Source organism: Physeter macrocephalus, unplaced genomic scaffold (assembly GCF_002837175.3).
Source record: "Physeter macrocephalus isolate SW-GA unplaced genomic scaffold, ASM283717v5 random_429, whole genome shotgun sequence".
In the NCBI taxonomy this organism is placed as follows: domain Eukaryota; kingdom Metazoa; phylum Chordata; class Mammalia; order Artiodactyla; family Physeteridae; genus Physeter; species Physeter macrocephalus.
The window spans coordinates 32197-58348 of record NW_021145715.1 but is presented as its reverse complement, the minus strand read 5'-3'; the positions used below and the strand labels follow the sequence as shown (position 1 = coordinate 58348).

The following is a 26152-nucleotide window of genomic DNA, read 5'->3' as shown; positions in this document are numbered from 1 at the left end:
GCAAAAGTCAGTGATTTTCCTGTTGTGGCATCCACAGCGATACAAAGAGCTTTATTCAGAGGTGCCTACCTCCGCACTGCCTTGTCTTCAAAAGAGTCTTGTTTTCTTAGGGCAGATTCATCTCTTAGATGAACGTTGGCGTTTCCTTTCACACGGTTTAGCGAGAGATGCAGGTCCAGATAGACATTCTGCCCCCCTTGCTCTCCCCAGTGAGCCTCAGGGTCCAACAGGCACCTCGGGAGATCCCAGAAGGGTCAGGCCGGTGGCCACGAAGAGAAGGGCAGAGGTGGGGTGTGTAAAGACTGGAGTCCTGGAGGCCTGCTGCCAGGTGCTGGGCAACTGGCATGGTTACGGGAACTGGAGGGAACTGGCGGGGCTCTGCGGATAACTTTAGGGCGAGTCTGGCCTCACCACTCAACATAAGAGAGGGCACGCCTGTGGAATTTCCTCCTGCAAGGCACTCAAGAGAACTGAAATTCTGAGCTCACTGCCAAAACTGGCGGCTCTCACTTCACCCCTGGTGCCTCTGAGCACAAGCCTTTGGGGAAAGCCAGGAAAAACGAGAGCAGACAAGAACAGGACTCGGTCACTGACCTCATTCCCCACTTCTCCCACTCCCACATCTGCCAGCTCCCCACCTACCCTCTTCCCTCTGTCCTGCCTCCTCTGCCCCTGAACCCAAAAGAGACATGAATGAAAACAAAATGACCAGAAAACTGGGCAGGCAGTTCTTGTTCTGGGCACACTAGGCTCTCCTTTGTGTGGGCTCTGGAGTTCCTTAGAACGACCTTGTTTGGGGGACGTGGCATTGCCCTCTGCAGGGATCAATGGATTGATCGGCAGACCAAGAAGTCACAAGGTCTGGGTGTCGGATCCATTTAACTCACATAAACCGTGAGCTTATGTCCCATAGGCTGGGACCCGAATCTGGGGGAAATCTGAGCTCTGAAGCCCGGAGAGGCCTGCCTGGAGAAACAGAAAGAGAAGGTGGTCTTGAGTGATGGTTGGCAGACTCGGGCTGTACAGGAGCCAGCCTGCACCTGGTTTTGTACAGCCGATGAGCTTTATGTTTTTAAATGGTTGGGAAAAAAATCAAAAGAAGAATATTTTGTAACACATAAAAAGTATATGACATTCAAATTTCAGTGTCCATCATCGAAGGTTTGTTGGAACCGAACCATGTCTGGGCCTGGCTACTCCTGTACAGCAGAGTGGAACAGCTGTGACAGTGGCCACACAGCTCACAAAGCTGATGATGTTCACCCTCTAGCTCTTTACAGAAGACATTTGCCTGTCCCTGCTCTTGTGCATTTTTGTGCGGGTGTAGTCTGGTGGAGGAGATGATAATGTGGGCAAACTAAAAGGGAGCTTTCTGAGTGTTTCCTAATTTGCTTTACAGGTACCAGCCTGTGTAATCCTCACAGCAGCTGCGAGAATAAGAGCTGCACCTGCCAGAGCCCACCCGGTTAGAAAGAGGTGGTGCTGGGATCTGCACCCGCTGGCCATCTCTGGAGACCACCATGAGCCAGGGTCCCTGGTGACGGCCCGGGGAAGGGGCAGGTGCGGCACCATGGAAGGTCGGAGGAGGGCAGAGGCAAAGAAGGCCATGGAAACGGTAAGACTCAGATGCACAGGGCTGTGAAGGAGGAGCGTTCCAGGTGGAGGGTGTTCCAGGGTAAAGGCTCGGGGCTGGGGCCAGGTGGGACTTGCTGAGAAGGGGAGGGTCTGAGTGTGGAGCCGAGCGGCAAGGACATGCCCCAGTGCAGGGTTGCAATGAAGACGCAGCTCTGGGCCTGGGTTCAGATCCTTACCATACCACTCAAAGCCGTGTGTTTGGGGCAAGTTGCTTAATTGTAATAACAGCACGTACCTCTTTGGGAGATTGGAGGGCAAACAGATTTATAAGTGTAAAGTGTTTAGAAGGGTGCCTGGCGCTTAGTACCATTGTTATTATGCTTATTGTTGTTAAGCACAGGATGTGACTGCAGATTGGCCCAAATAAAGGCCTGATATTTGAAAAACAAGAGCACAAGTGGGGCCTTGTGCTTGGGGCATCCCTAGTAGAAAGTGTGGGATTGGAGCAGGGAAATCCAGAGGAGGCAAGCTGCTGGGGAGAGTTTGTTTTGGGGACCCCCACAAGGCTCTGGAGAGAGAAAGGCAGAGACTAGAAACAGGGGGCCAGGGAAGGGGCCGGGGTTCTCTCACGCCCAGAGGATGCACCGGATGTGTGTGATTCAGCCTTGTTACAACCTTGCAAGTCTATGCTGTCGTCCCCACTTCACAGAGGGGAGGCCAAGGCTTGGAGAGTCGCCACAGCTGTAAAAGTATCTCAGAAGCACCTCCTGAGACTGGCCACAGGCCCACAGGCCCCGCCCACTCCCGGCTGTCAGTGGTCATGTTTCTTTGTAACCATATGTGCAGGGGTCCCTTAGTGCCACGGGGCCTCCCTGTGGGTAATCACTGCCCTGGGGAGGTGAGGCCAGTGCTCCTGCCTTGGCCCAGGCCATGGGGCAGTGGCCGGACAGGCTTCCTGGTGTGACAGGTCTGCCCAGACCAAGTCGACCAGGCTGCTGGTGGTACCAGGAACACCTTCATTCAGTGGGGGCCTAGGGGGGCTCTGGAGCCCAGAGGGTCAGTCTCAGGATGAAGAGTGTGTTCACTCACTCAGCTCTCTGGGCACTCCCTCTGGCACTGACCCTGACTTCCTCTGTGGCTTTTTTCTGCTGACCTGTGCTGGCCCCTGTCCTGGGGGACTGGGAGAGTAGAGAGCCTGCTCTGTGCCAGCCACAGTAGTGGGCATTTTCATGTGTGTAGAGACACTGTTACTGGAGCTTGGGAACAGAGGTTCTGGAGTCAGAGGACAGACCTGAGTTTGAATCCTGGCTCTGCCCGTTCCTCTGTGATGGAGGTGGGAGCCGGGTGGGGTAGTGCTGGGGTAGGGCGAGGGTGGGGGCAGGGCAGGGATGCTTCCACCTCTTAGCCTGTTTGCTCATCTGCAGGAGGGGGAGTAATGGAACCCACCTCACAGGCTGTGCTGAGAATTAGGCACAGAGCTTAGCTCAGGCCTCCTTAGTCTTCACAGCCTGTTTTACTGGTGAGGAAACCGAGGCTCAGAAATTTGCCCAGGGTTGGGGGTGGGCAGATGGTGGGGCTGGACAGCCAGAGCTTAGGGCCTTCACCTTTGACCAGGACAAGAGGAGCCGCCCTGCCGTTCTGCACCACGTTCTGCACAGCTTTTCTCCCCATGGCCCGAGGAGCCCAAGGAGACGCCACGCAGGGGGCCAGGGGCCTCTGCTTGCTGCCCAGGCCTCAGTGAGTAGTGCTTGCTCTGTCATCCCACTCCTGCCAGGTGACAGATATTGTGGATAGGCGCCTGCCTGTCCACAGACGTGACTGGGGCTTTTGTGGGGGCAGGACCGAGAATGTCTCCAATGAAGACCTTGGTTCAAGGCCTGGTTCTCTGCTTTAATGCCCACTGGGTGTCCCCAGCTGGCAGATCCTGTGGTGGTCACAAGGCTGCCCATCCACGGGGCCTCAGCATTCTGGGCCTGCCCTTTCCTCTGACACTCACCCCAAAGGGCCCAAAGCCTCCATCCTGCACGCTCCACAGAGCCCAGCAACTTACCCAAGATTTCATGTAGATGCTTAGGGTTTAAAAAAAAAAAAAAAAAAAAAAAAGTCCAGCTGGGGGAAGTGTGGAAGGCGGGGGCAAAATAGCTGAAGGGGATTAAGAGGTAGAAACCTCCAGTTATAAAACAAGCCACAGGGATGTAATATACAGCTCAAGAAATATGGTCAGTAATGTTGTGATAACTTTTTATGGGGACAGGTGGTTATTAGACTTATCCTGGTGATAGTTTTTTTTTTTTAAGATTTAAAAAATTATTTATTTATTTATTTTTGGCTGTGTTAGGTCTTCATTGCTGCATGTGGATTTCTCTAATTGCAGTGAGTGGGGGCTGCTCTTCGTTGCGGTGTGCGGGCTTCTCATTGTGGTGGCTTCTCTTGTTGGGGAGCACAGGCTCTAGGCGCATGGGCTTCAGTAGTTGTGGTGCGTGGGCTCAGCAGTTGTGGCTCGCGGGCTCTAGAGCACAGGCTCAGTAGTTGTGGTGCATGGGCTTAGTTGCTCCGCGGCATGTGGGATCTTCCTGGACCAGGGCTCAAACCCATGTCCCCTGCATTGGCAGGCAGATTCTTAACCACTGTACCACCAGGGAAGACCTGGTGATGGTTTCTTAATGTAGGCAAACCTCAAATTATGCAGTACACCTGAAACTGACATAATGCATGTCAACTATATTTCAATTTAAAAAAAAGACATTGGGCCTGTTTGGAGCTTAAATGCTATTTCTGTTAGTTCAGGATTTCCCTCGACACCCAGGCTGCCAACAGTCTGCCCGTGTCCTCGTGCTCTGACTCTTGCTCCCATTAGTTCTCCATTGTGCTCACTTCTTGTCTATTTGCTGTTCTCTTTCCCCTTCTCCTCATATATTCACACTAAGGGTACAGCAGCCTTTTACTTAACCCCTGGGTAACACAGGGTTAGGGGGGGACTCAAGTTGCTGAGCTTCTTAGAGCCGCCCTGAGAGTTTTCTCCCTGCCCACATCCCCCCTTAGGTCCTAGCTTCTTTGGTCCTCTCTGGCTCCAGGTCTCCCTCCCAGAGTCCCACACCCGCCTCTCACCAGCCTGGACCACCTACCTGCTCTCCCGCCATCACTGTCCCTCCCTTGCCCGTTTCTCTCCTTGGATGTCTCCCTATCTGAACTCTGTGGTTAAATCTGCTTACTGGTTCCCTGTCTCCCTTTAAGCGCCACAAGGGTGTCCCATGCACCACTGTACCCCAGGGTCTGGGGCACAGAGCAGTGAAGACCAGGAGAGAGCGGGTGGGTGGATGGTGGCAGCTGAGTCTGCAGGGGAAGCACGCACCTGTCAATCCCAGTGGGACTGGTGCAGTGAAGAGGAAGAGAGGTCTCCTGGGATCCCACCCCACCCAGGTGCAGGGGCACAGACTGCCCACCCTCTGGGTCCCAGAGAAAAAACCAGACTCAGGGGAGCAGGCAGAGTAACGTACTAACATTTTTAATACAGTCTGATCAGATCAACTCACATCACAGGGTCAACCTTGGCTTGCTCACGTGTGATACAACCGAGGTGTATGATGTCCCCACCTGCCAGCTCTCCTGCCTTCCAACAGCACTGAAACACCCTCCCTCCCTGACCAGACTGGCATTTTTAAAATTTTGCATAAAACTATTTCTTCCATAGACTCCAAACAATCGACTAGCCAAGTTAATTATGGTACATCTAAACAAAGTTTAATCCTAAACCCTAACGTGTGACTGCGGTTTACAAAGAGCTCTGTATCACCTGGGATAGCTTTCAGTAGCAATTCACTACAACTGGTCCTAAAAAATAATAACAATAATAATAATAATTAGAGAATTAAAACCCAACAGCAAGTTGAATGGTTAAAATCACCTAAGAACTGGAATTTGGGGTACGAGTGTCCTCGATTGCTAAGCTTGTCCTAGTGGCAAAATGCTAGCCTTCAAGCGGGGCTCAGAAAGGTCTTGGGCCCTCCAGGTCAAAGGTCAAGCTCAGGGGGGGTCTCAGAGGACACTCACCCCATGGTCCACGGGATGCTGTAGGCTTCCAGCTTCCTTGAAAACAGTTGGGCATCAGCATTGTGTAAGTGGGCGGAGACCCTACTGTGGTATCTTTTGAGGGAGATGAGAAGCGGGAATGAGGGATTAGAGAAAGGGCAGGGGACCAAAATCACCGAGGTCCCAGAATGCTGTCAGGTGCGGGTGTGGAATTGGGGTCACTAAGACTGAGCACCAGGAGCTCCAGCTTCCGCCCGTTAGAGAAACCAGCCCTGGTGTTACCTTGGAGGCCTGTGTAGTGTTTTCTGCCCTCATCCCATACCGGGTCTCGCAGATATTTCTGCCGAGTATCAGATGAGAATCTATTTCTAAAGACCATTCGGGGATAGGGGTGGGTGACAGGGCTGGAGGGGGCGTTAAAAATGAATAAAAATCTCTCAGCTACAGAACCCAAAGACACCACTTCCCTCCGCATTCACAGCATTTCTCAGCGGTCCCCGTTGGCCGTTTCTGTGGGGACGCAGCATCTGCCTCACTTGCCCTCAGGCCCCATGGGCTGCTGGTCGACCTCGGGATCTACCAGAGATGACGCAAACGCCGACTGAACAATCTGAAACCCAAAGGACTCGAGGAGAGACATGTTCTGCTGGGGAGAGAAAGGCGAGCCAAGGGTAGGGCCCAGGTCCCCCAGGGGGCCCCCGAGGGCCCGGACATGCACCTTCTGGATGTGTTTGTTCAAGTAGGACTTGGAGCGGAAGAAGCTCCCGCACTCGGGGCAGGGGTACTTCTTCTCCCCGTCAGACTCCATTTTGTTTTTGGGGACTGCCATGTCACAGGAGAAGGATCCATTGGTGCTCTGTTTCTCGGGCGTCTTCAGGTCGCTGGCATCCGAGAGGTCGCCGTAGGAGTCGGAGCTCTCAATCGGATCCTGATGTGAGCATTTCTGGCCTTCTAGGAGGAAACAGAACACAGAGGAGCGGTGAGGCCAGGCTATGGGGATGCCCCCTCGGAGGGGTCGCCAGGGGCCAGCTCACAGGCTCGTGGAGGGCAGCCGATGGCCAGCCACCTCCCAGCAGAACCCACAGAGGTTCAGCTGGTCAGTCAGGGAGCCTGGCGTGCCTACAGGGGTGAGACAGCAGGGCCTGGGGCTGCCAGCCTCCCTCGCCGCGGACTCTTCATGCAGGCGCACGTGTACTGCTCACCACCATCTCGGCCTGCTTCAAGGAAGGGTATGGAGAGGGGACCTCCTCTGTCTCCACCCAGGACAACCCAAGATCCCCAGCTCCTAGGCGCTCTCTTGGGTGCCTCTGAGGGTAAAACAGCTGTTGTGATGATGCGGAGCAGGTACGTCAGTGGCCTCACCTCTGCACCAGACTGGCTGCACCCTAGCAAGGCAGAACCAGAGCCGCGGGCTCCTCAACCCAGGCAGACCCTATCGACGGCTGAGTCAGAGCCAGTCCTTTTCCCAACGCTACAAACACAAGCCCTGCCCTCACTGCCTCTGCCTGCCAGAAGCCTTCCAGGCCAAGTTGCCAAAGCACACAGCTTAGAAGGAACTAAACAACTCAATCGTCCAGCTGTCCCTACGCAGGGCCCAGAACAAGCTGGTCCTCGAGACAGCCCTCACTGATCTGCCTTGCCCGGCCCACACGTGAATCCTCCACAATGAGCTCCTTCCTGCCTGGGTTCAGAGCGCCATGCCGGGAAGGGAAGTCTGTGATGGGAGCGTGGAGCATGCCATCTCTGCCATCTGCCAAGCCCCTGGCGTCATCCCCAAGGCAACAACGACTTGAAAAACCACAGAACAACCCGAATCAACAAGTGGAGGTGGGGCCTAGGGAGCTCTACGCAAACCAACTCAGAGTCGGCACCATGCATCTCATAAACGCGGCCAGAGGCTCTCCAGAAAGGGCTGGTCACAGCAGCCAACCACCCCTACCGAGGGGGAAGCCAGACCTTGGCTCCCCCTGCCCACAGGGTCAAAGGAGAAGAAAGCATTCAGCCACAGCTCCACGCCATCCTTAAAGGGCCACAGGCAATGGAAAGGCCCAGAGGCTCATCATGCAGGGCTCCTCTTCCTGCCCTGGGCCCGGGGCATCCCTGCAGGGCTCTGGACGTGGGGGCTGGCCAGGAGCGAGGAGGGTGCTGGGGAAGAGGAGGCGGGGGCTGGATCTCGGCAGGGCCCTAAAGCCTCACTCACTGCCCTGGAGTGAGATTCCCCACTGTGACTTTTGTCCTGGAGGCCACTGCCACTCAGATCTCGAGCCTCCTTGAGGCAGCCAGCAAGCCGGCAGCCTTCACGCCTCCCCATGCCCGGCCCAGCGCCCCCACAACACAGCCTGCGCAGAGAAGCAAAGTGCAGAGCAAGGGGTCGCTTGCCTTTGTTGCCATAGGTCCTGGCGCAGTGGAACGCTGCTCCCCCATTCGGGATGGGCTCCTGGTGCCTGGAGACCTGGGGAAGGGGAACACCGTGGTGGGTTTTAACATGGACCTTTAAGTAGGAGGCAGAGGAGAAACCTAAACAAGACAAAAGGAGATGAGATCCCGCAGCCGGCACACAGACACCTCTCTGCTTCCCCCACGCCTCTCCTCTGGCCGCACTGGCTAGCACTCCTAGAAAGGGCCCCTCCTTGGCTCAAAGGCGCTGCAACCACAGGAGCCACCTGGCTCAGGAGGGAGGGTGGCACTGTCCTCGAGTCGGCTTCTCTGCAGAGCCCGCTCTGCAAGGCTGTGGAGGCTGCCTGGAGGGATGGCCAGAGATCCCACTCCGGCCAGGGCCAGAGGCCAACTGCCTCGGCTCGCTTGGCACCTCAGTAACAAGTGGTCTGAATGGATGGTCCACAACCCCAGACCAGCTGCAGGGACCACGGCTAGAAACGCTGTCAGGAAAATATATGGGGCTCCAGGGCATCCATGGGACTCCAACCGGCAGAACGCCGCTGAACACATGTGAAGGCAAACCATCTGCGCAAGAAGCCAGATAGAGGCAAGATGAAATCCCAAAGAAATGCCTCCGGGAGTCCCCCTTCTTCTACCTGTTAAGACATGCTCTATTTTGCAAACTTTCTCACCTTCAGAATAACTGGGTTTAGTAACTGTTTAGACCTTTTGAAGAACAATGAAAATAGGAAGTTATGTTAAAGGGGGTGTGCAGTCATCTCTTATTCATGGTGGTCTTCTTGGTTCGGTTTTGGAGGATCCAACAGGTTCACTTAAGGAAGAAGAAATAGGCAAAATCCTTGTCTTTATTTTGGGGCAGGGGCAATCCAACCTTCTGGGATCTGCTCCAGACCCACCCAGATGCTCCAGTCAGTTTGAGCCTCGAGATGCCTCGGGCTGGGAAGAGTGATCTCGGGCCAATTTCCACAGCAGCCACGAGTCCGAGGAGATGGAACCAGGTGGGCCAGTCAAAGGATTTCCACTTGGGTTTCCGCAGGAAGGAGCTGGGACATCAAATCCTCCCACAGTCAAGGATCCGAAAGTGCCTTCGGCAGGAACCAAAACTTTTCGGCAAAAGGCCCACTTGGGGCGCTATGCCTAGATGGTGTCCCTTTAGTCCACTCCAGATGCAGCTGACACATCCTCGGGTACTTTCATTCCCTCGTTAAATTACAGTCACGGGGTAGCAGTGGGATCCACTACTAATGGGCCAGAGGCTGGAGAGTACTGTGTAATGTCTGCACAAGACTTGTTTGAAAAAAGTCTGAATTGGCCTGGGCTTTTGAATGCTACTGGAACTACAATAAAGGTCACCTTCAGCGAGTGACAGAGGTGTGCAGGCCCAGCGCACCACGTGCATTGCTCTGTGCTTTGCAGCCACATGTACAGCTGCTAAATGGCAGAGCCTGGACTCTAACCCCAGGACCATGTGCCACCATGTGGTCCTTCACCACTGGGCAGACTCTCTTATAGTCTCTGTGTCTTGGTCCTGGCCCTAGAAACATCCCTTCAACTTTTGCAGTAGGCTCCATTATCACCATTTACATTCCTGTATTTCTCTGCCATGTTGGTGGATTAGAATGAAAGCTGCTGGTAGACAGGCTGACCTGTGGGAATCTTATTCAACAAACATCCCCCCGATGGTAGCAGCTGGTGGTTCTGGAGAGAAGTGGGGGGCTGGGTGAATCTTCTTTCCTTTCCTGACAAAGAAGACCCTCCTGGACCAGATGCTGCTGTCCTGCCCTGCCTGGTAGAGCACGATGTCCTGCGCTGTGACCAAGTGGTCAGCCTGGGGCCAGGCAGGGGACAGACTGACTTACGAGGGTCCCATATAAACACTCCTCGGAGGGAGGCTGTGGTCAGGAAGGGGCAGATGAGACTCACAGGACAGAGGATCTCAGCCCTGCCCCATGGATGGCGCTGCGGCCCTGGCAACCAACAGAAATATCAGGACCTTCCGACTGATGCGATGATACCACTTTAGAAGGGAATATTTTTCTTTGTTTTTTAATCCCTTGCGGGGCCCTCTGAAGTGGTTTGAAGCTCTCTCCACGGTGCACCAGGGCAGGGCCACTGCAATCAAGAGGGACGGGAAAGGAGGGAAGGAGCACCAGGAACTATTATATTTACTCCTTGTGGGAAGAGCAGTGCTGGGGAACACAGCAGATGCTCAATGAAAACTCACTGTTTTCTCCCGAAAAATGGTCTGGGGACCACGTGGCAGGGTCCCCGTGACGCTGCCCCAGCTGCAGACTACTTACTATCTATAGCAAAACCACATGGCGGGTGGTAGGCGTGGATCCACAGTTGCCACCTAAAGCCCAGAATTTAAACACAGAGCAGCTCAGCAGCCAAGTTTTGGGGTAAAACAGAAGCCGAGTTTCTGTGAACGTATCTTTGAAGCCAGACGCATTCGGCCGGAATTCTAAACTCACCTGCCCGTTCACCACTGATTAACCAAGAACCAAAGAGGAAGCTTTATATAAGCATCAGAGTGATGGGGACACTGAGCACACACGTGACTCCACCACCACCGACAGGCCACCCTCTCTTGCGCTCCAGATATGGAGAATATGCTACCATGAGGCTACTGCTCCTCCACTGCATTTTCTTGCCTGGTGTGCTGTAATTCGCACTCTGGAAGCAAACCTCCTTGGCAGCTTCCACATCTGTGCAGGGGTCAGGGACGGCTTTCTTCTTGTCCACACCTTGGTGGGGCTGTGCCCAACTGAGCCGTGCTGGAGAGGGGGCGCCAAGTAGGCTTGGGTCAGCTCAGTCCAGGGGACGGCAGTCTGTCTGCGTCTACCACTGGCGCTTGCCTCTGGCTGGAGAAGGCTTTCTCTACCCTTTAAGCAGATATTTGAGTGCAAGTGTTGTCTCGGTCAAAGACAGATTCCCAATACGCTTTCCCGCTCCCTCCCTCACACCAGTACACACACATCTACACAAAGACCCTGCTACAGAAACTTAAAAAGAAGGGAAATCGTGGCAATCTACCAGGTCCTTCCCACTGTTCAACTCAACTGATTTCCTCAACTTGAGCATGAGGAAACAGGCTTTTGTAGCCATCATACTCCTCCCACTGCAAGTTTATCGTCTCTGCAGATGGGATGGTCTATGTCCTGATATGTCTCCAGGACAAAGACAAGGTCATCTATCTCCGGTGTGGGGCTGGGCCACCGGCTGCATCTCCTCTCTCCCGTTCTTCACAGGCAAGAGTTGTTTGTGTGGCTGAAAGTAGGCAGATGGATGGGTGGTTAAGCTGATTTCTTAAGAATTGCTAGGACTGGAGGATCTCAGGGCACCTGGAAATTCATCTGATCCGGCCTCACCCGCTATCCGGCTGGCTGAACGTTAGCCTTTGCTTGAACCCTTGTAGAGAGAACATCCATTTATTCCTGCAGCTCCTCCTGTAGTCACAGCCTTGAATGGACGGCCCAGAGCGCCCTGCATTCTGATTCCAGTGTCTCAGTGTCTTTGGCGGCCTATCCTCTTCCTGGAAAAACTGCCTTCCCCTTCCTCTTCTTTTTTGGAGGGGAAGGGAGGCGTCTTTTCCCATTTCTGCTGAAGAAATGAGTCCAGAGGTAGAATCCTGCTCCTTCTCTTCTGATGACCAAAATTGTTTTCTCTTCCTTCTGAGGATCCAGGGTGGTTTAGACTAGAGCCCTCTTCTGTCTTCTTGGAGGAATGGGACTTCCTGCTCCAACTCTGGGACCCAAAGCTGGGTTTTTCTGTTTTGGCTTTTGGGTTTTTTTTTTTTTGGCCATGCCACGCGGTTTGTGGGATCCTATTTTCCTGACCAGGGACTGAACCCAGGCCCTGGGCAGCGAGAGCGCAGAGTCCTAACCACTGGGGTGCCAGGGAATTCCCCCAAAGCTGTTTTGCTTACGACCCAGATCTAGCGTTGGCTTTTCTGAGGAAAGGTGGGCTCTGGTTCTACTCTCCGGGCACCCCCACCCCGGCCACGTGGCCTGTGGCTGCTGTCCAAGTCCTCTTTACCAGCCCAGGGAAAACAAATCCTGACGTACAATAGTTGTTGGCTTTGCCACATCAGCTGTCTCCTAACTGGGTCGACTTTCCCTGCTATTCCCGGCTGCTCGCAGCTTTTCTTTCCTCCTGAGCGGGGCCCACAGGGGCTGTGGCCCTGGGTCCCCCACTCAGCTCCCCGCCACTTTGTAATCCAGGCTTTATCTCAGTTTCCTCATTGGCGTCCTCCTCCGCCCTAACTGGTTTACTGCCTCTGGTCTCTGACCCCAACTCTCAGGCTGAGAACTTCAACCCTGAAACCCCGACAGTACGCCCACTGACAGCACCATTGCAGCAGGTCTCGAGTTAGTTGGGGGCGCGGTCAGGAAGCCACGGGATGAAGCGAGACAAGGAACCATCTCTTTCTAGAGCTGGGCAGCCACAGCCTGATAGCTCTCTCCACACACAGCCCCACTGCTAGCTCCCCGGAGGAAGCTCCTGCCAGAAAGGGCTCTATTGACATATCAGAAAATAGGACAGATGCTTAAGCAGCTTTTCTGACCACCTCCCTGCTTCCACAGCAGGTTTCCTGGTGGTACAAACGTTGGACATCGAATGGCCTTCAAGGCAAACCCCAGGTGTGCAGTCCCCAGGAGGAACCCAGCTCAGGGCACCAAGAGAACACCCAGCCACTCAGCAGGCTCCCTCCACCAGCAACCTCAGGGCATGTGGAGATAGCACAGGACTCAAAGTTTCCAGCCAAGGACTGCAGGGGGGTTGCACCTGGTCCAAATCAGAATGTCAGCGAGCTGTGTCTTTCCTGACAGTTACAAAGTGTAAGGAGGGCCTCCCAAGTGTGCTGCTGCTTGGGTTCAGAGAACTTTCACCTACCTTGTCTCCTGGGATCCTCACAGCAACCCTGTGAGGTGGGCAAGGGGGATGTTGTGAACCCCATTTAGAGATGAAGAGACTGAGCCTTCAAGAGGGGAAGGGAGAGAGTTCAAGGTCACGCAGGAGGGTGAGGTGGGAAGGGCCAGCTAAACCCTGGGTCCCCTGCCTCCTGGTTTAGTGCTCAATCCACTAAGCCACACTCAAGACTTCCAGAAGTGTTGCGACAAGAGTGTCCCAGGAGATAGGACTCTCCAGCCACGTCCCCACCTGGCCAAAGCAAGCGCACCATGCAGAAGCATCCTCACGCTCACCAGACAGCTGCCCCAACTCCTTCAGCAGATAAGGCACAGCCTCCTCCACTGACGCTGCTTGCAAAACACGAACCTCAGCCCTTTCAGCAGCCAACGAGCCCTGGCAGAAGCTCAGGGACAGGCCAGACTTCATCCAACACAACACCAGGGCCACAGATGCCACCTAGGCCAACCTCGGCCCCAAGCACGCTGCCCTGCTCAGAGCACCTGCCACTTTCCGCTCTCGTCAAGGCCACAATCTACCTGGGCCTGGGCTCTTCTGACCATTTGTGCTAGAAAGCTTCGGCCCTTGTCCATTTCCAGACTCAACGTCCTTACCTGACTGCTGACTTTCACGTGCCAGTGGATCAGCCAGCAAAGCTCTTGAGCAGGACCCCTCATTCTCCCACCTCTTGGGGCCTAATGACTCTCACCAACCTCAGTAGTTCAGCGCATCCATCCTGCCCCCTGGGCAGCAGGTGTGTCATGGGCCCAAGCTTGGGAACAACACTCTCTGCTGTTCCCACTTGCTGAGCTCCTGGCAACTCCCGTTCCAAGCACCCCAGGTTTCTTGGAAAGGAAAGGGTGACAAACAGCTAGCTGGGGGATAAGGTGTTTATCGCTCAGTGGGAAGGGAGGGAGGGCTGGCCGTGCAGAGTGGAGCCTGAGGCAGGGTGGTCAGACACCCCCCGGCCTCCCACACAGGCTCAGGCCCATCCCCTGGACATGAGGAAATAGCAGGGAGATTACCTCGGTTACAGATACTGCAGAAGTTGCTGGGCCCCTCGCTGTGCTTCTTCAGGTGGTCTGCCATGTACGCCGCCCTCAAGTACTTCCCGCATACCTGGCAGGGCACCTTGTCTTCATGACAGGCCAGGTGGGAGCGCAGACGGTCTCGGGTGGCAAAAGAAGCATTGCAGGTCTGAGGGCAGAAGGGAAAACAGGGTGAGGTAAAAGCTGGCGTCCACACCCGACTCCTTACCGAGCACACTGTGGCACAAAGCCATTTCCGGCCAACACAGGGACTCCCTGTATAAAGAGAACTTCAGAATGCAGCCAGGCTTCCTCCCCAGATGCCAAGTAAGCCGCTCCTACTCCCCATGGTCTTCCCCACAGGACCCCTGAGCTAGGATCACTGGTTCCCACTGGCCCCCAACATGCACATTACATGGTAGGCTGAGTTCTGCAAAACAAAAGAGCTAGGGGTTTTTCATTCTTAAACATTTAAGAACTGATGTTAGTTGCATTGGCTGTAAGTGAATATACAGAAGAGCTATTGGCATATAAACGGAACAGTCTTCACCTTCTCCACCCTGGGTTTCCCCTGGTTGCTTTATACAAAGAATCCAATTTACTCACTTTATTCAAAAGCGACATTAATCGTGGCCACAGGGAAATGGAAAGGAAAGGCAGGACAGAACACAGAGATTACTCTTCATAATATCCATGTGCGTTTGTATTGAGGAAAATAGCAGCCCATAAAGTGACAGTGTCAATTTTGCAAATGTGAAAATTAGCAGAGATTGAGGGCCGGAGGCTCCGGGGGCATCTGTGGAAACCCAGTGCTGGTGCCAACAAGGATGGCACCACCCTGCACTGACCAGTGCCTCCCACCGTGCCAGGCAGGCCCCAGGCTCCACCTTCAGAGGCTTTCGTCGCATGTAGTGCATCCTCATGGTGGCCCTCGAGGCAGGCCGTGCTCTCACCCCACCAGCCAGGAGCTGCCGTCAGTACCACACCCTGGGAAGGCAGCCCCTGGTCCCCTGACGCAGTCTCAGCCCTGGGTCTACCCCCAACATCTCTCCCCCAGCCCAGGCCTGCGTGGCTGCCCAGGCTTGGAGGTCACGGAATGTCGGGAAAGCCCTCAGGAGAGTTGAATCGGGTGACCTTCACTATTTTGGATCCACGGACGTGTCTCCGGAGTTCTAGTCAAGGTTGACTCATTTCTTTTCTCTGTACGTGTGTGTTTACCATTTTAGAGCCACAAGAGAAAGCAACATTCACCTTTAACTGCATCACAGACTGAACGTTAACCCACTGAAGACCCGCCACCCTGTTAACTGGCTAGAATGGAGGTGATCCTGCGGCTCCACTGAACAGAAACAGATCCTGAGATCCTGAGACCTTAAGGTAAGCGTCTGAACACTGTCACCATGTACAACGTCTATCTATTGCTTTACTGGACAATCAGAGCGAGAAACAAATGCATTCGATGCTGTGGAGGTAGAAGACACCATTGTTGCTACCCCAACCCCAAATGTCTGCATCAGGACCAGCTGAGCTCTTCTTGGTCATTATCTTTTGAATAAATGTTACACATTTGAATAGAACAATTTACGCTAATAAAATACAGTTGACCCTTGAACAGGTTTCCAGGGTTTGAACTGAATGAGTCCACTTACACGCGAATTTTTTTCAATAGTAAATACTACGGTAGGTGGTACACCATCTGCAGTTTGCTGAACCTGCGGATGTGGAACCGCGGACGTGGAAGAATCGCATACACAGAGGGCCGACACTAAGTTGTATGTGTATTTTTGACAGCTCGGAGGGTCGACACCCCTAACCTCCGTGTTGTTCAAGGGTCAAGTGTACTGCTTTCATGTTTTATATATTGAGTTTATTCATCTGACAAATGAGGGAGCTAAGTTTAGAGAGTAATTTGCACAAAGCACAGGGCTCAGCTACTAGAGAAACACCCTGCCACTGCCGGGCCAGTGCCCTACCGATCCTCCTGGCCACCCTGGGGTATTCCCCTCCTCCCCGATTTACAGCTGGGCAGACAAAGGTCCTGAGAGGACTCGGGGCAGCTGGACTGAGAACCAGCCCCTGAGCATGTGTTCTTACCACCTTCAGCCTCAGCAGAGGTAGCTTCTGGTGAAAGGTGTGGATAGTTTTTATCATTGTACTTGGTAGCCAGGGCTGTCCTGATAGAGGTGACAGGATCTGTGCAGGGAAACTTGAGCACTTAGGTGACTCAGAAAGCACCATGGGTGCTTGGTCTCATGGCCACAGGTGGGCCCCCCGTCAGGGACCTTGTGACCCAATCATAGGCCACAGTGAGTGGAAAACTGAATCTTCCCCCAGCCCCACCAGACTGTAAACCAGAGTAAGGGGTGCCGTGAACACCTGCGGGAGATAGGGGTGTACCTGTCGATCTATCTGGGGACGAGAGCCGGCTTGGCCGGACAGCGACCTGCGGACCACTGTCACAATGACGAGAGGCAGTGTGTCTACACCGCAGAACTCAAAGGAGCCAACCACGGACCAGGTGTAAGAAAATGCAGCTGAAAGCACACATTCAGGATCCCACCTTCTATGGCCCCTGGGAGAGGGTGCCACTAGAGGGATGTGAAAGAGATGCCTTGTTTCTCTTGCCAACTTTCTTTTGGGATGTGTCCCTTAAAGCACTGCCTGTCATACTTTGCTAACGAAAGATAATGGACAGCCAAACCTCAATTATCCACAAGTGGATTATCCATTTGGGAGATTAGCTAAGCAAAATTAAAGCCACAGACCAGGCTGAGTTCTCCCACCCTGTCCTCCATTGATTATCTCTCAAGGAATGAAAGCAAACTTTAGCCTGAGCAAACATAATTAGGAATGTAAATCTGCTGCTGGGAAAACAAAACAAAACAAAACACAAACGCAACAAAAACTATCACTGTGTTACAAAGCCAAGCTGAAATGGTGGTTGGCTTCTCTGTGCCAGGATTGACCCTTTGTGGCTGGAGTACCCAAGGCTTTCTGGAGGAACTGTGAAAGTGCCCAAGTCCGAGTCTAGGCCTGCCAGAAGTTCAGACAACACGGAACATAAAAGGCCTGGTCACTTAACCCAGGAGAGAAAGGAGAGAACGGCTGAGGAGAGGGATGGATCTCAAAGAAGCGGGTGCCCGGAACCTCCATGCTGGGGCCACTCGAGAAAAACACTTCCAGTCCTGGAGGCAGGGAGAAGGCAGAGGGACCCTGACGGGATCAGCACCCCAATCGATCGCCGGTGGTGCTGGGAACGGCCGCCTCGCCCCCAGCCCTGCGCACAGGCAGCCTGCTATTGCTGGAGGCACACCTGCCAGGTCCTGGCCCAGCCCCCAGAGAGGTTCATCACCACTCAACACTGAGCCCCAGCCAGGCTCCCTTCCCTCCCTGCCAGTTTCTCTCCGTCCCAGACTTCCGAATGCTTTTCTTCCCAAGGGTTGAACAGCTCAGGAATGGGGCCTCAGTGGTACCAGGGGCACCTGGTGCACACCTACTCTTGGTGGACTTTGAGCCTGGCAGCCTCAGGGGGTATCTTAAGTAGTCTTTTCCATAGCCTTGGAAAAGTCTGAGGGCAATGCATGTGGGCTCAGCACCATGGGCCTTGCTGGCCCCCTTCTTCTCAAGGGTGTCAGCTCCCTTTTTCCCACTTCAGTTGCTAATGAGTTATCCCTCCAGCCCAAACCGCCAACCAGCCCCCGAGAAGTGGGGCCACTGGGAGCAATGGGAGAGGTCTGAGCTGTTCTAGCCTCTCGGCTTCAGGCTGAACTCCATCTGGGGTCAATGTCCCAGCCCACAGCACTCACAGATCGAGCAGCATTGGGGCATCTGGGCCATTTCAGGACACTCAGGCCAAACCCCAAGGAGACCTGCATGTCACTGCCAAGCCTGAGCCCCCATGCCCCCACATTCGGAGGGCCCTTCCCCTCAAGCTGTGGCACCCGTCTCTGTAACTGGCCCCTACTGTCTCCTCTGTGGCATCAGGAGGGACCGAGAGGTATGGTCCATGCCCAACTCTGCCAGGGGCTAAAGGAACCAACTCCCAGAGAGCTGTCTCTTCACCTCTGATACTTTCAGCAGACACACCATGCAATACAGATGCCCCTGCTGTTTAACAAAGCCCAGGCACACCTGGCCAGCCAACTCAGAGCCTGAGAGGCAGCACGTCTTCACCTGCACCTGCCAGGTCACTGTTAGGGGAGTTCTGGCTGTGGGGCTGGAGGCAGGGCCAGCAGGCTTGTGAGAGTGTGTGTCGGAGGGGCAGGGCAGGAGCAGGCTCGTACACCAAGGGAGAGTGATGTCAGTGTTATGACACAGACCAAGGACAAAACACACAAAGCCTCAAACGTTAGAATGAAAACTTTTATCATCACTCCTATTACCCCCGCAGAGCCCGCAGGGGCTGAAGGGCACACCACTGGGATCCGACGGAGGTCTACATCTGCTTTATCAGCACCCAAAGCCATATATTGGGATGACCCAATGTAAAGCTACTGGTTAATCTAGTTCCTGAGCAGACCTGCTAATAAACCTCAAAACCACCAAAGTCTAATTCACAAGCCAGAAATGAAAGTGGACCTGTGTGAGTGGGAAGGGACGAGGGCAGCATGGTTGGCCCAGTTGGAGTTGTGCCGGAGTCTCCTCTGGAGGAGGATTCACTCCCAGAGTGGGGGGAGGGGTGGCCAGGCCCCATTCTAGAAACCCCTTAGGGGAGGTGATGCCAGGGGAGGGGAAGCATGTAAGCGGTGGCTTAGTTCCTAGGAAAGCATCAACCTCCAGGCAAGGACAGACACCCAGTGGTACCATCTGCTAAAGAGGGAAAACAAGGCAAGAGAGCCCAGAAAGAAACGTGGAGACCATGGGGAGGACCCAGGAAGGACCCCTCTGCTACCCCTATTTGGGGTCCTTGAGCTGGGAAAGAGTCCAAGTCACCCCGGGAGGAGCTGGGCATGGTGGGCAGGGACCACTCTGCTGGCCTCTCCCAAAAGCAGGGGGCTCAGACCACTGCCACTGCCGTTCCCCTCCACAGAAAACCCTCTCGGGAGGCCCCGGTTAGCCCACAGGCCACTGGGTAAAGGCCCGGCTGCCCTCTGGGGCAGTCCAACCCTGCCTCAGATAGCCCGGCGGGGCTGGGCAGAAGAGAGCGTTGCTGGAGGGTGCCGGGCCCAGGTTTTCGAGGGCTGGGAAGGATTTTTTTAGAGAAAGGGAAAAGGCGGTGTCAGGAACCGAATGGGACGACCTCCACAAAGCAGGCTGGGCAAAGTCCCATGATGGCAGGTCGCTAGGAAGAGATTCCAGGGGCGGCAGGCCGCTGCTGCTCCCAACCCACACCTGGAAAAAGGGCAGAGAGTGCAGGTTACCCCCCCAGGCCACTGGGCATGCCCCCACTGCCCTCTGGGCTCCTCCTACTCTGCTGCGCTGCTCAGCACACTACCTGGGAGAGTCAGAATGTACTCCGTGATGAGACAGAGGGAGAGGAGGCAGCAAGGCACAGGCGCATCCCAGCAGGCCCACCCCTGGTCGCCTGGCCGTCTGGGAACACCACCGTACCTGGCCCCTGGGGGCTCTCTGCCCCACCTACAGCACGTCCATCCCTCCCTATTATCGGTCTCCCCAGACCCTCCTCCTTGCCACCAACAGGATAAAGAGAAGCAGGTCACCCCACCAGATGTTGCAGGAAGCACCCCACAACTCTGTCTCCCACTCAGATGGTGGGAACTTGGCCCAGGAAAGGGGGGACGACCAAGGAGAAGATAGAAGTGTGTTTTCCACCCACACAGGAATGCTCAGTGGCCAGGAGAGGAAGCTCAATTTTCTGGGCATCACAGAGCCCCCAGATATTGTTCAAGCAGACAAACCAAGGGTGAGAATCTTGCCCAGCCTCCCCTACCTACTGCTACACAAAGAGCTCTCAAGGACAGGAAACCACCTCGCTTTCCAGTTCTCAGAAGCCCTTGGCTGTGTGCACACATGGCTCAGGATGGGTTAAGCAGGTGCCAGTGATCGCACCACTCCCTGCCTCCTTCACCCTCACCCCCGCGGCCTGGTGCCCTGAGCTGAGGGGACCCAGAAGGAGCTCCAACTCAGGTCAGGCTGCCGGGCATACAAGGGGAAGAGTTGTTGGCTGGACCACCAGGAGCCCTTAAGAAGCCATTCCCACCCCACGGTGGCCCCTGCAAACTGCTGGGAACCAGAAGCCGGACCCAGTGGGGTGCCAGTGCCCCCAGGACGACACTTGTGCAATGTGGCCCACCATCCAAGGAGCTGGCAAACGCCAGGAGAGGAAAGCCAAGCAACAGAGCAAAGACAGAGACGGGTTGGGAACCAGGACCCAGCGACCAGGAAGGAGGGGACATCAGCGGTGGGAGGGAGGGGGCTGGGGGAGAACAAAGGAGGAGAGCAGACAGACGGTGGGGGGACAGATGGGGAGGTGTGCACAGCGGTGGTCAGTCAGCCAGCCCAGCACGCACAGCAGCTGGCTCATGGCCGTAGCTGTGAGGACAGCAGCATTCTCTTTCAGCCCATCTCTGCCCTGGCCCAGCCCCTACCTGACACTTGTGAGGCCGCTCAGAAGTGTGCACCTGCTTGATATGTCCATTCAAGTGATCAGGCCTAGAAAAGAGAACCAAGAGAGACTTTGAAACAAGACCTTAAGAGAGGGGGCTACAAACTTGGCCAGACCCCTGCCCCCACAAGGCTGGAGGGGACTCCCTCACCCCACCCCAGCATGACAAAGAAAAGTCACCACCCAGCTCTGGCTCCTGAGGCCCAGGCCTCTCTGCCCTGGATTTCTCTAGAGGGGGCAGGGGAGTGAGCATTTGTCTCTGACCTTGCCTACCCGCCTCCCCCCACCAGAAACTCAATGATTTCTAGGACCCAAGGAGGGGGCTTTAGAATGAGACTGGGCTGCCTTGCTGCAGCCTTTCCGGGAGGGGGTATGTGTGATTCATTGTCCAGACTAAAGCCCCTTAGAAACTCAGCATTCCCCTCCCCCAGCCTCTCCCGCCGCAGCAGCCAATGAATGCCACCCGGATGGAATTCAGTCCCCAGAGGCCAAGGGATGAAGCCTTAAGCCCCCAGCTGGGCTGGTAAACCAGATGCCCGACAGAGCAGGTGGGCAGGGGCTGCCTGACCGGTAAGACTGGTTCCTGCTTGGGGCCCCTCTGAGGGAGTTCTCCATCCCTACGTTCATACACACAAGGCCCTCAGTACCCAGGCAAGTTAAAACGAGTCTTTTATTCTGAATATTCTCTTAAGAGGGAAAACAACCCTCTGCTTGCAGACAAGTCTTCAGTTCCTTATCAGGCTCACTAAAAAGTCAATCTAAAACGACATCCTGCCCTCCTTCCTCTCTGTCCAATGAACATAAAGGGGATCTGTGGGTTCAGGTGGGCTCTGGAGCCACCAGGTCAGAGCAGATCAAAGGCTTCGCTGTTCAGAAGAGACTCTGGGTGCCCAGCTCTGTGCCCCGTCATTCCGGGGCTGTGAGAGGCAAGGCCATAGTCTACTGACCCAGGATTGCCAGTGCTGTGCGGGGGGACATGGAGGCGTGGGAGCGTAAGGAGTCCCAGATGCACTTGTTTCAGTCCCTCCCCCGGCGGCCATTCAAGCGGGGAAAGTCGCTGGAGGAGCCTGGCCTCCCGCCCCCAGAGGGGGCCCCTCGTCTGGTGCCGGAAACACAAAGGGAGCCCAGGGAGAAGAATGGTGAAGCCCGGTGGCTGCGGCCTGAGGAATCCGGCCCCTTCCCACAGGCCCCAAGGAAGAGAGACAGTAGGGCACGCCTAGTGCCAGAGAACTTCCCTGAGAGAAGAGAAAGCAGCTCTTGGCCACATCATCTCAAAATCAGGGCCGTTAAAACACTCTCCCCAAACCTGACACGGCCCTGCAAGGTCAAGTGAGCCCCCTGCAAGTCTCACACCCCCAGCTCTTGGAGAGGAGCTATTCCATGAGTTAGGAATAGGACAAGTCATTGGGGGGTGGGCACCATTCCTCACCTGGAGAAGCCTTTCCCACAGCTCTGGCAGATGTAGGGCTTGCCCACGGACCCATCGTGGGACCGCACGTGGTAGGACATGCGATCTTTCCTCTTGAACCGCAGCCCACACACGGGGCAGGAATAGGGCTTCTCTCCCGAGTGGGACAGCTTGTGCCGATTGAGATGGTACACGTCACGAAAGATCTTGCCGCAGATCTCGCAGGCCACCTGCTTCCTGGTCCGGCTCCTCTTTCGGGGGCCGTCGGGGTCCTCAGAGATGGGTAGCCCATTCTCACCTAGCCTCGGAGGAGGAAGGTCGATGTAGCCCAGCTGGAGGCTGGTGACACCATGCTGGGCCTCGTGCTGCCGGAGCCGGTTGGCATCAGTGAACACCTTCCCACACAGGCCACATGGAAGGATGCCTGCCTCCCTCAGGCCCCCTGGGGACCCGAACATTGAGTCCAGCAGGTTGGCCTTCCTTGGGCGGCCCCGGCCTCGCTTGCCAGTCAGGGGAGGGGCACTGGATGCCACGTTGGGGAATGGGGAAGTCAGCAGTTGGGGGGACAGGGGTCCGGCCACCATGGGCAAGCGGTCCACCCCAGGTAACACAGGCAGGGAGGCTTGGCTCGCAATGGCTGCACCAGCCGCCCGAGCTGCCTCCTCCTCAGGCTGCATGCTGCCTGCGATGCCATTGCTGTTGGCTGCCAAGGCTGCCCCATTGGTCATGTCCAAAGGGAAACCCAAGTCCGAGGTCCCAGGGGGACGAAACAGCATGATGTCGGCCCGGGCAGGGGGCACCAGGATCTGCACATTGGACTGTTTGATGACTTCCTGGCAGATCTCAATGACCGACCTCATCAGCAGAAACTTGGCGGCCGTCATAAGCTCGGGGAAGCTCTCCAGGCGAACCACAATGCGGGAAGTGTAGGCGAAGTCCAGGATGTCCCCGAACACCTTGGAGCTGATGGTGTGCATCTCCAGCTCCCGGCTGCCCCCAGCCCCGCCGCCCGGGGCCGCCGCTGCGCCCCCCACGTCAGCGGGACCCCCGTCCGCAGCTCCGCCGTCGCCCAACTGGGCGCTGAACACCGACTCAAAGTACTCGCTGCAGGCAGCCAGCACCGCGCGGTGCGCTGGGAAGCTCTCGTCGCCCACCCGCAGGAGCACGTCGCAGAAGCGCCCGCCGTTTTTGCGCTGCTGGTTCAGGTTGTGCAGCATCTCCGTGCTGTGTCTGCTCACCTGGTAGGTGTAGCAGCCCGACGGGCCGCAGGAAGCGTCGTTCACTCGCTCCATGGCCGCCGCCCCCTCCCACAAACCGGGCCGCGTCACTTGCCAGCCCCACTCCCTTCCCTTAGGCAGCAAGAAGCGGGGTGCAACGAACCTGTCTACACTCCCCACACGTGCCGGCCCGGGGCTCTGTAGTCTCGCAGGTGCGCGGAGCGCACACGCCCCCTGCCCGGATCGGACTGTCTAGACGGCAGGGCACACCACCTCCCACATAGCTGCCCCCACCCCTGCTGGATCGTGCACTCCTCTCTCCTCTCCGCCCGCCCGCCTCCCCTTCTCGGTCTACCTCCGGGGGGTACGCGAGCACAGAGGTGCGCCCCTCCCGCAAACGCGCCTGCCACCTCCCCTCCCGCCCGCCAGGCGGCGCCGGCGCGCAGCCAAGGGGGCGCGCGCGCGCGCGCGCGCAAGGAGGAGGAGGAGGGGTTTGTCGCGCAGGCGCGCGCGCCGCGGTTTTTCCCGGGCCCGCTGGGGGCGCGCGCTGCGTCCCCTGCAAAGCGCGAGCCGGGGCGGGGGCGCCGGAGCGGAGGAAACAAAAGGCTAAGGCTAAGGCGGCGGCGGGGCGCGCACCGGGGCGGCAGCGCGGGCCGGGTCCCGGAGCTTGGCGGGCGGAGTCGGTAGCGAAGGCTGGAGCGGGCGGGCGGCGGCAGCGGCAGGGCGGGCCCTTTCCCGGGCCGAGCGAAGGCGGCGGCGGAGCGGCGGCGCTGCGGCCCCGGGCTCCGTGTGTTCGGAGCGGAGGAAAGATGGCAGCGGCTGCACTTCCTCTTGCACTTTCACCCCTGGGGGGAGGAGAAGGAGGGGGCGATACCAACAACACCCCCCCTCCGCTTGCAGAAAAAAAAAAGAAACGGCGAGCTCGGCTTGGGGGGCCCCCGGCGCCCCCGGCCCTGCACGTGCGCACCCGAATCCCTGGCCCGGACCGCCCAGCGCTGCAAACTTTCCACTTTCTTTGTGCCGAGCGCCCCCCCCTCACCCAGCCGAGGATGCACGTCCCCCCTTCCCTATTTATACAACCCCCCCGCAGCTCCGCTCCCCCCCGCTTCCTGCCCCCCCTCCCCAGTCCCCTGCTCCGCCAATGCTAGCGCAGACTGAGCCCCCGTCCGGCCCCCGCCTCGCCACCCCGCCCGCGGGGCCGGGGGCTGCAGTCCCAGCCCCCCCGGACCAATGCAAACGAAGCGCCTAGCCAGCAAACCAGCTCCCACTGCCCCTCCCTCCCCGCCAAGAGTGGCGGAGAGCGGACGGGGCGGGGGGTGGGGAGAGACCGAGGGGCGCAGATGTGGGCCCCCCAGCCAGCGATGTGCACCCGTAAGTCGAGCGGGCGTTGGCTACCCTTTGGAGCCCCCCTTCGATGCCCGAAATCCCCAGAAGTCGCCTGCAAGCGCCTCCCCGCTACCAACCCCAGAGAGGGCTCGGGGTCCTGGCTGGGGGCAGGCCGAACCTTCGGAGCTGCTTCTGGACCCCGTGCACTGACTGAACCGAAGGGGCTGCGCGCCCGGGAGAGCTGGGGATACGAGGCCATCGTCCACCTTCTCCCCCAAACCGCCACACGCCAAGCTTTGTGCCCCAGGGAGCGGAAAGTAACCAGCTCGGGGAGGCGACAACATAGAGGCAAGGGCGATGGGAAGGGGCAGGGATCCCCGCGCACCCCAGGGAAATGGGGGTACTGGACCCTCCAGGGAGCACCCTTTGGCCTCCTGAGGTCGGGAGCATCCCCGGCGCCCGCAGCCCAGCGAGTCGCCGAGCGCTCGGGCCATGAGCCCCGCCGGCGGGCCTGGGTGCTTTGTCCCGGCCGTCCGGGAGATGCTGCCGCGCGCGGGTTGGACACAGAGGTTCATCTGCCTGGGAAGAGCTGGCGGCCGCTGCCAGGCAGCCCAACTTGGAGCCCTGGGCTGCAGGCACCGCGTGTGCGGGCGGGAAGTTCCCACAGTTGCAAAGAGGGAGCGAAGTATGTGTTCCAAACTTTCCACGGTTCCAAACTGAGCGCTTCCATTAAGAAAAGCGGTGTGCGGGGGGAAAAGCATTCTGGGTATTAGCATGCAAATGAACGGGCCAGGCTTCCAGCTCCGCTCGGGATTCCCACCGCCGCGCGCCCTGCTTGCGCAGAGCCACGCGCGCCCACGGGTTCCGGGGGTGGCGCCGCGGGAGGACCAGAGTTCGAATTCTACACCTCTGCTCTCTGGTTGCGTGTTTTGGTGACGGTCACTTGGCCTCTCTGCGCCTTAGTTAAACACAGTTTCCTAATATGTAAACCAGGGACAGCAACACCTGTCTCTTGAAGTGGTGAGGTCTGCACAGCACATAATTCTGGGCTGCGTGTCTCTCACACAACTCCGTCCTTCCTAGGTCGTAGTAGGTGCCAAATGCCTGTTGGATAAAATAAATGATGAAGCTTAGAGGACTGAGGGAAGTTCCCCGGACCCGGAGCCAGGCGATCTGTGTTCTAACCCCAAACTAGCTGTGCCACCTCGGGCTAGTGCCCTAACCTCTCTGACCCACAGCTCAGATTCTTTGGTGGATTCTGGGAACTGACAATTTTTGTGTTTGAGAGCAGCCACAAAGAAAGAGGGATCTGATTATTGAGGGCCTACAGTATACACACAGACTCTCTCCAAGATAAATATATTCCCATTCTACCAATGAGGAAACAGGAAAATGAATGACTTGCCCAAGGCCACAGATAGTGGTGGAGCCAGAAATCCAACCGGTTAACCCGGATGTGCCCCTTCCTTGCCAGTGGCTCCTGAACCCCCTCAGTGTCTCCACATGAACCAGGAATTGGTTCTCAGTCTGCCGTGCTTAGAAAACAGGATGCTGAGGTGTTCCTCCCAGAGGGGTCACGCTGTGAACGTGGGTTCACAGAGTGCTCTCAGAACACTGATCCACAGTGCTCTGAGGAAAACAGGGAAGATGCGCCAGCCCCATTTTGCAGAGAGGAAGCCTGAGGCTCAGGGAG

General features: G+C 56.5%; 1 protein-coding gene and 1 long non-coding RNA gene across 7 annotated transcripts; one reads left to right on the top strand and one right to left on the bottom strand.

Annotated features, from left to right (window-relative positions):
- Nucleotides 1-1415: 1415 nt before the first annotated feature.
- Nucleotides 1416-15581, top strand: LOC114485059 (uncharacterized). The gene is made up of 3 exons (XR_003678525.1): nt 1416-1615; nt 3190-3312; nt 15170-15581. It is a non-coding gene; the product is annotated as an uncharacterized lncRNA (long non-coding RNA).
- On the bottom strand, nt 3704-23911 carry PATZ1 (POZ/BTB and AT hook containing zinc finger 1). 6 transcript variants are annotated; one of them, XM_028485525.2, is made up of 6 exons: nt 23770-23911; nt 21938-23154; nt 20492-20555; nt 13941-14112; nt 7984-8121; nt 3704-6555 (listed from the first exon to the last, which is right to left on the bottom strand). In XM_028485525.2, exons 2-6 carry the CDS (start codon nt 23131-23133, stop codon nt 6137-6139), a joined length of 1989 nt encoding a protein of 662 aa, XP_028341326.1. In that variant the 5' UTR covers nt 23134-23154; nt 23770-23911; the 3' UTR covers nt 3704-6136. The 6 variants fall into 6 exon arrangements, with proteins under 6 accessions (XP_028341326.1, XP_007128769.1, XP_007128770.1 ...); XM_007128707.4 differs by lacking the exon at nt 23770-23911 and having other exon boundaries at nt 21938-23376; XM_007128706.4 differs by lacking the exon at nt 23770-23911 and having other exon boundaries at nt 6399-6555; nt 7984-8056; nt 21938-23303.
- Between the last annotated feature and the right edge of the window lie 2241 nt (nt 23912-26152).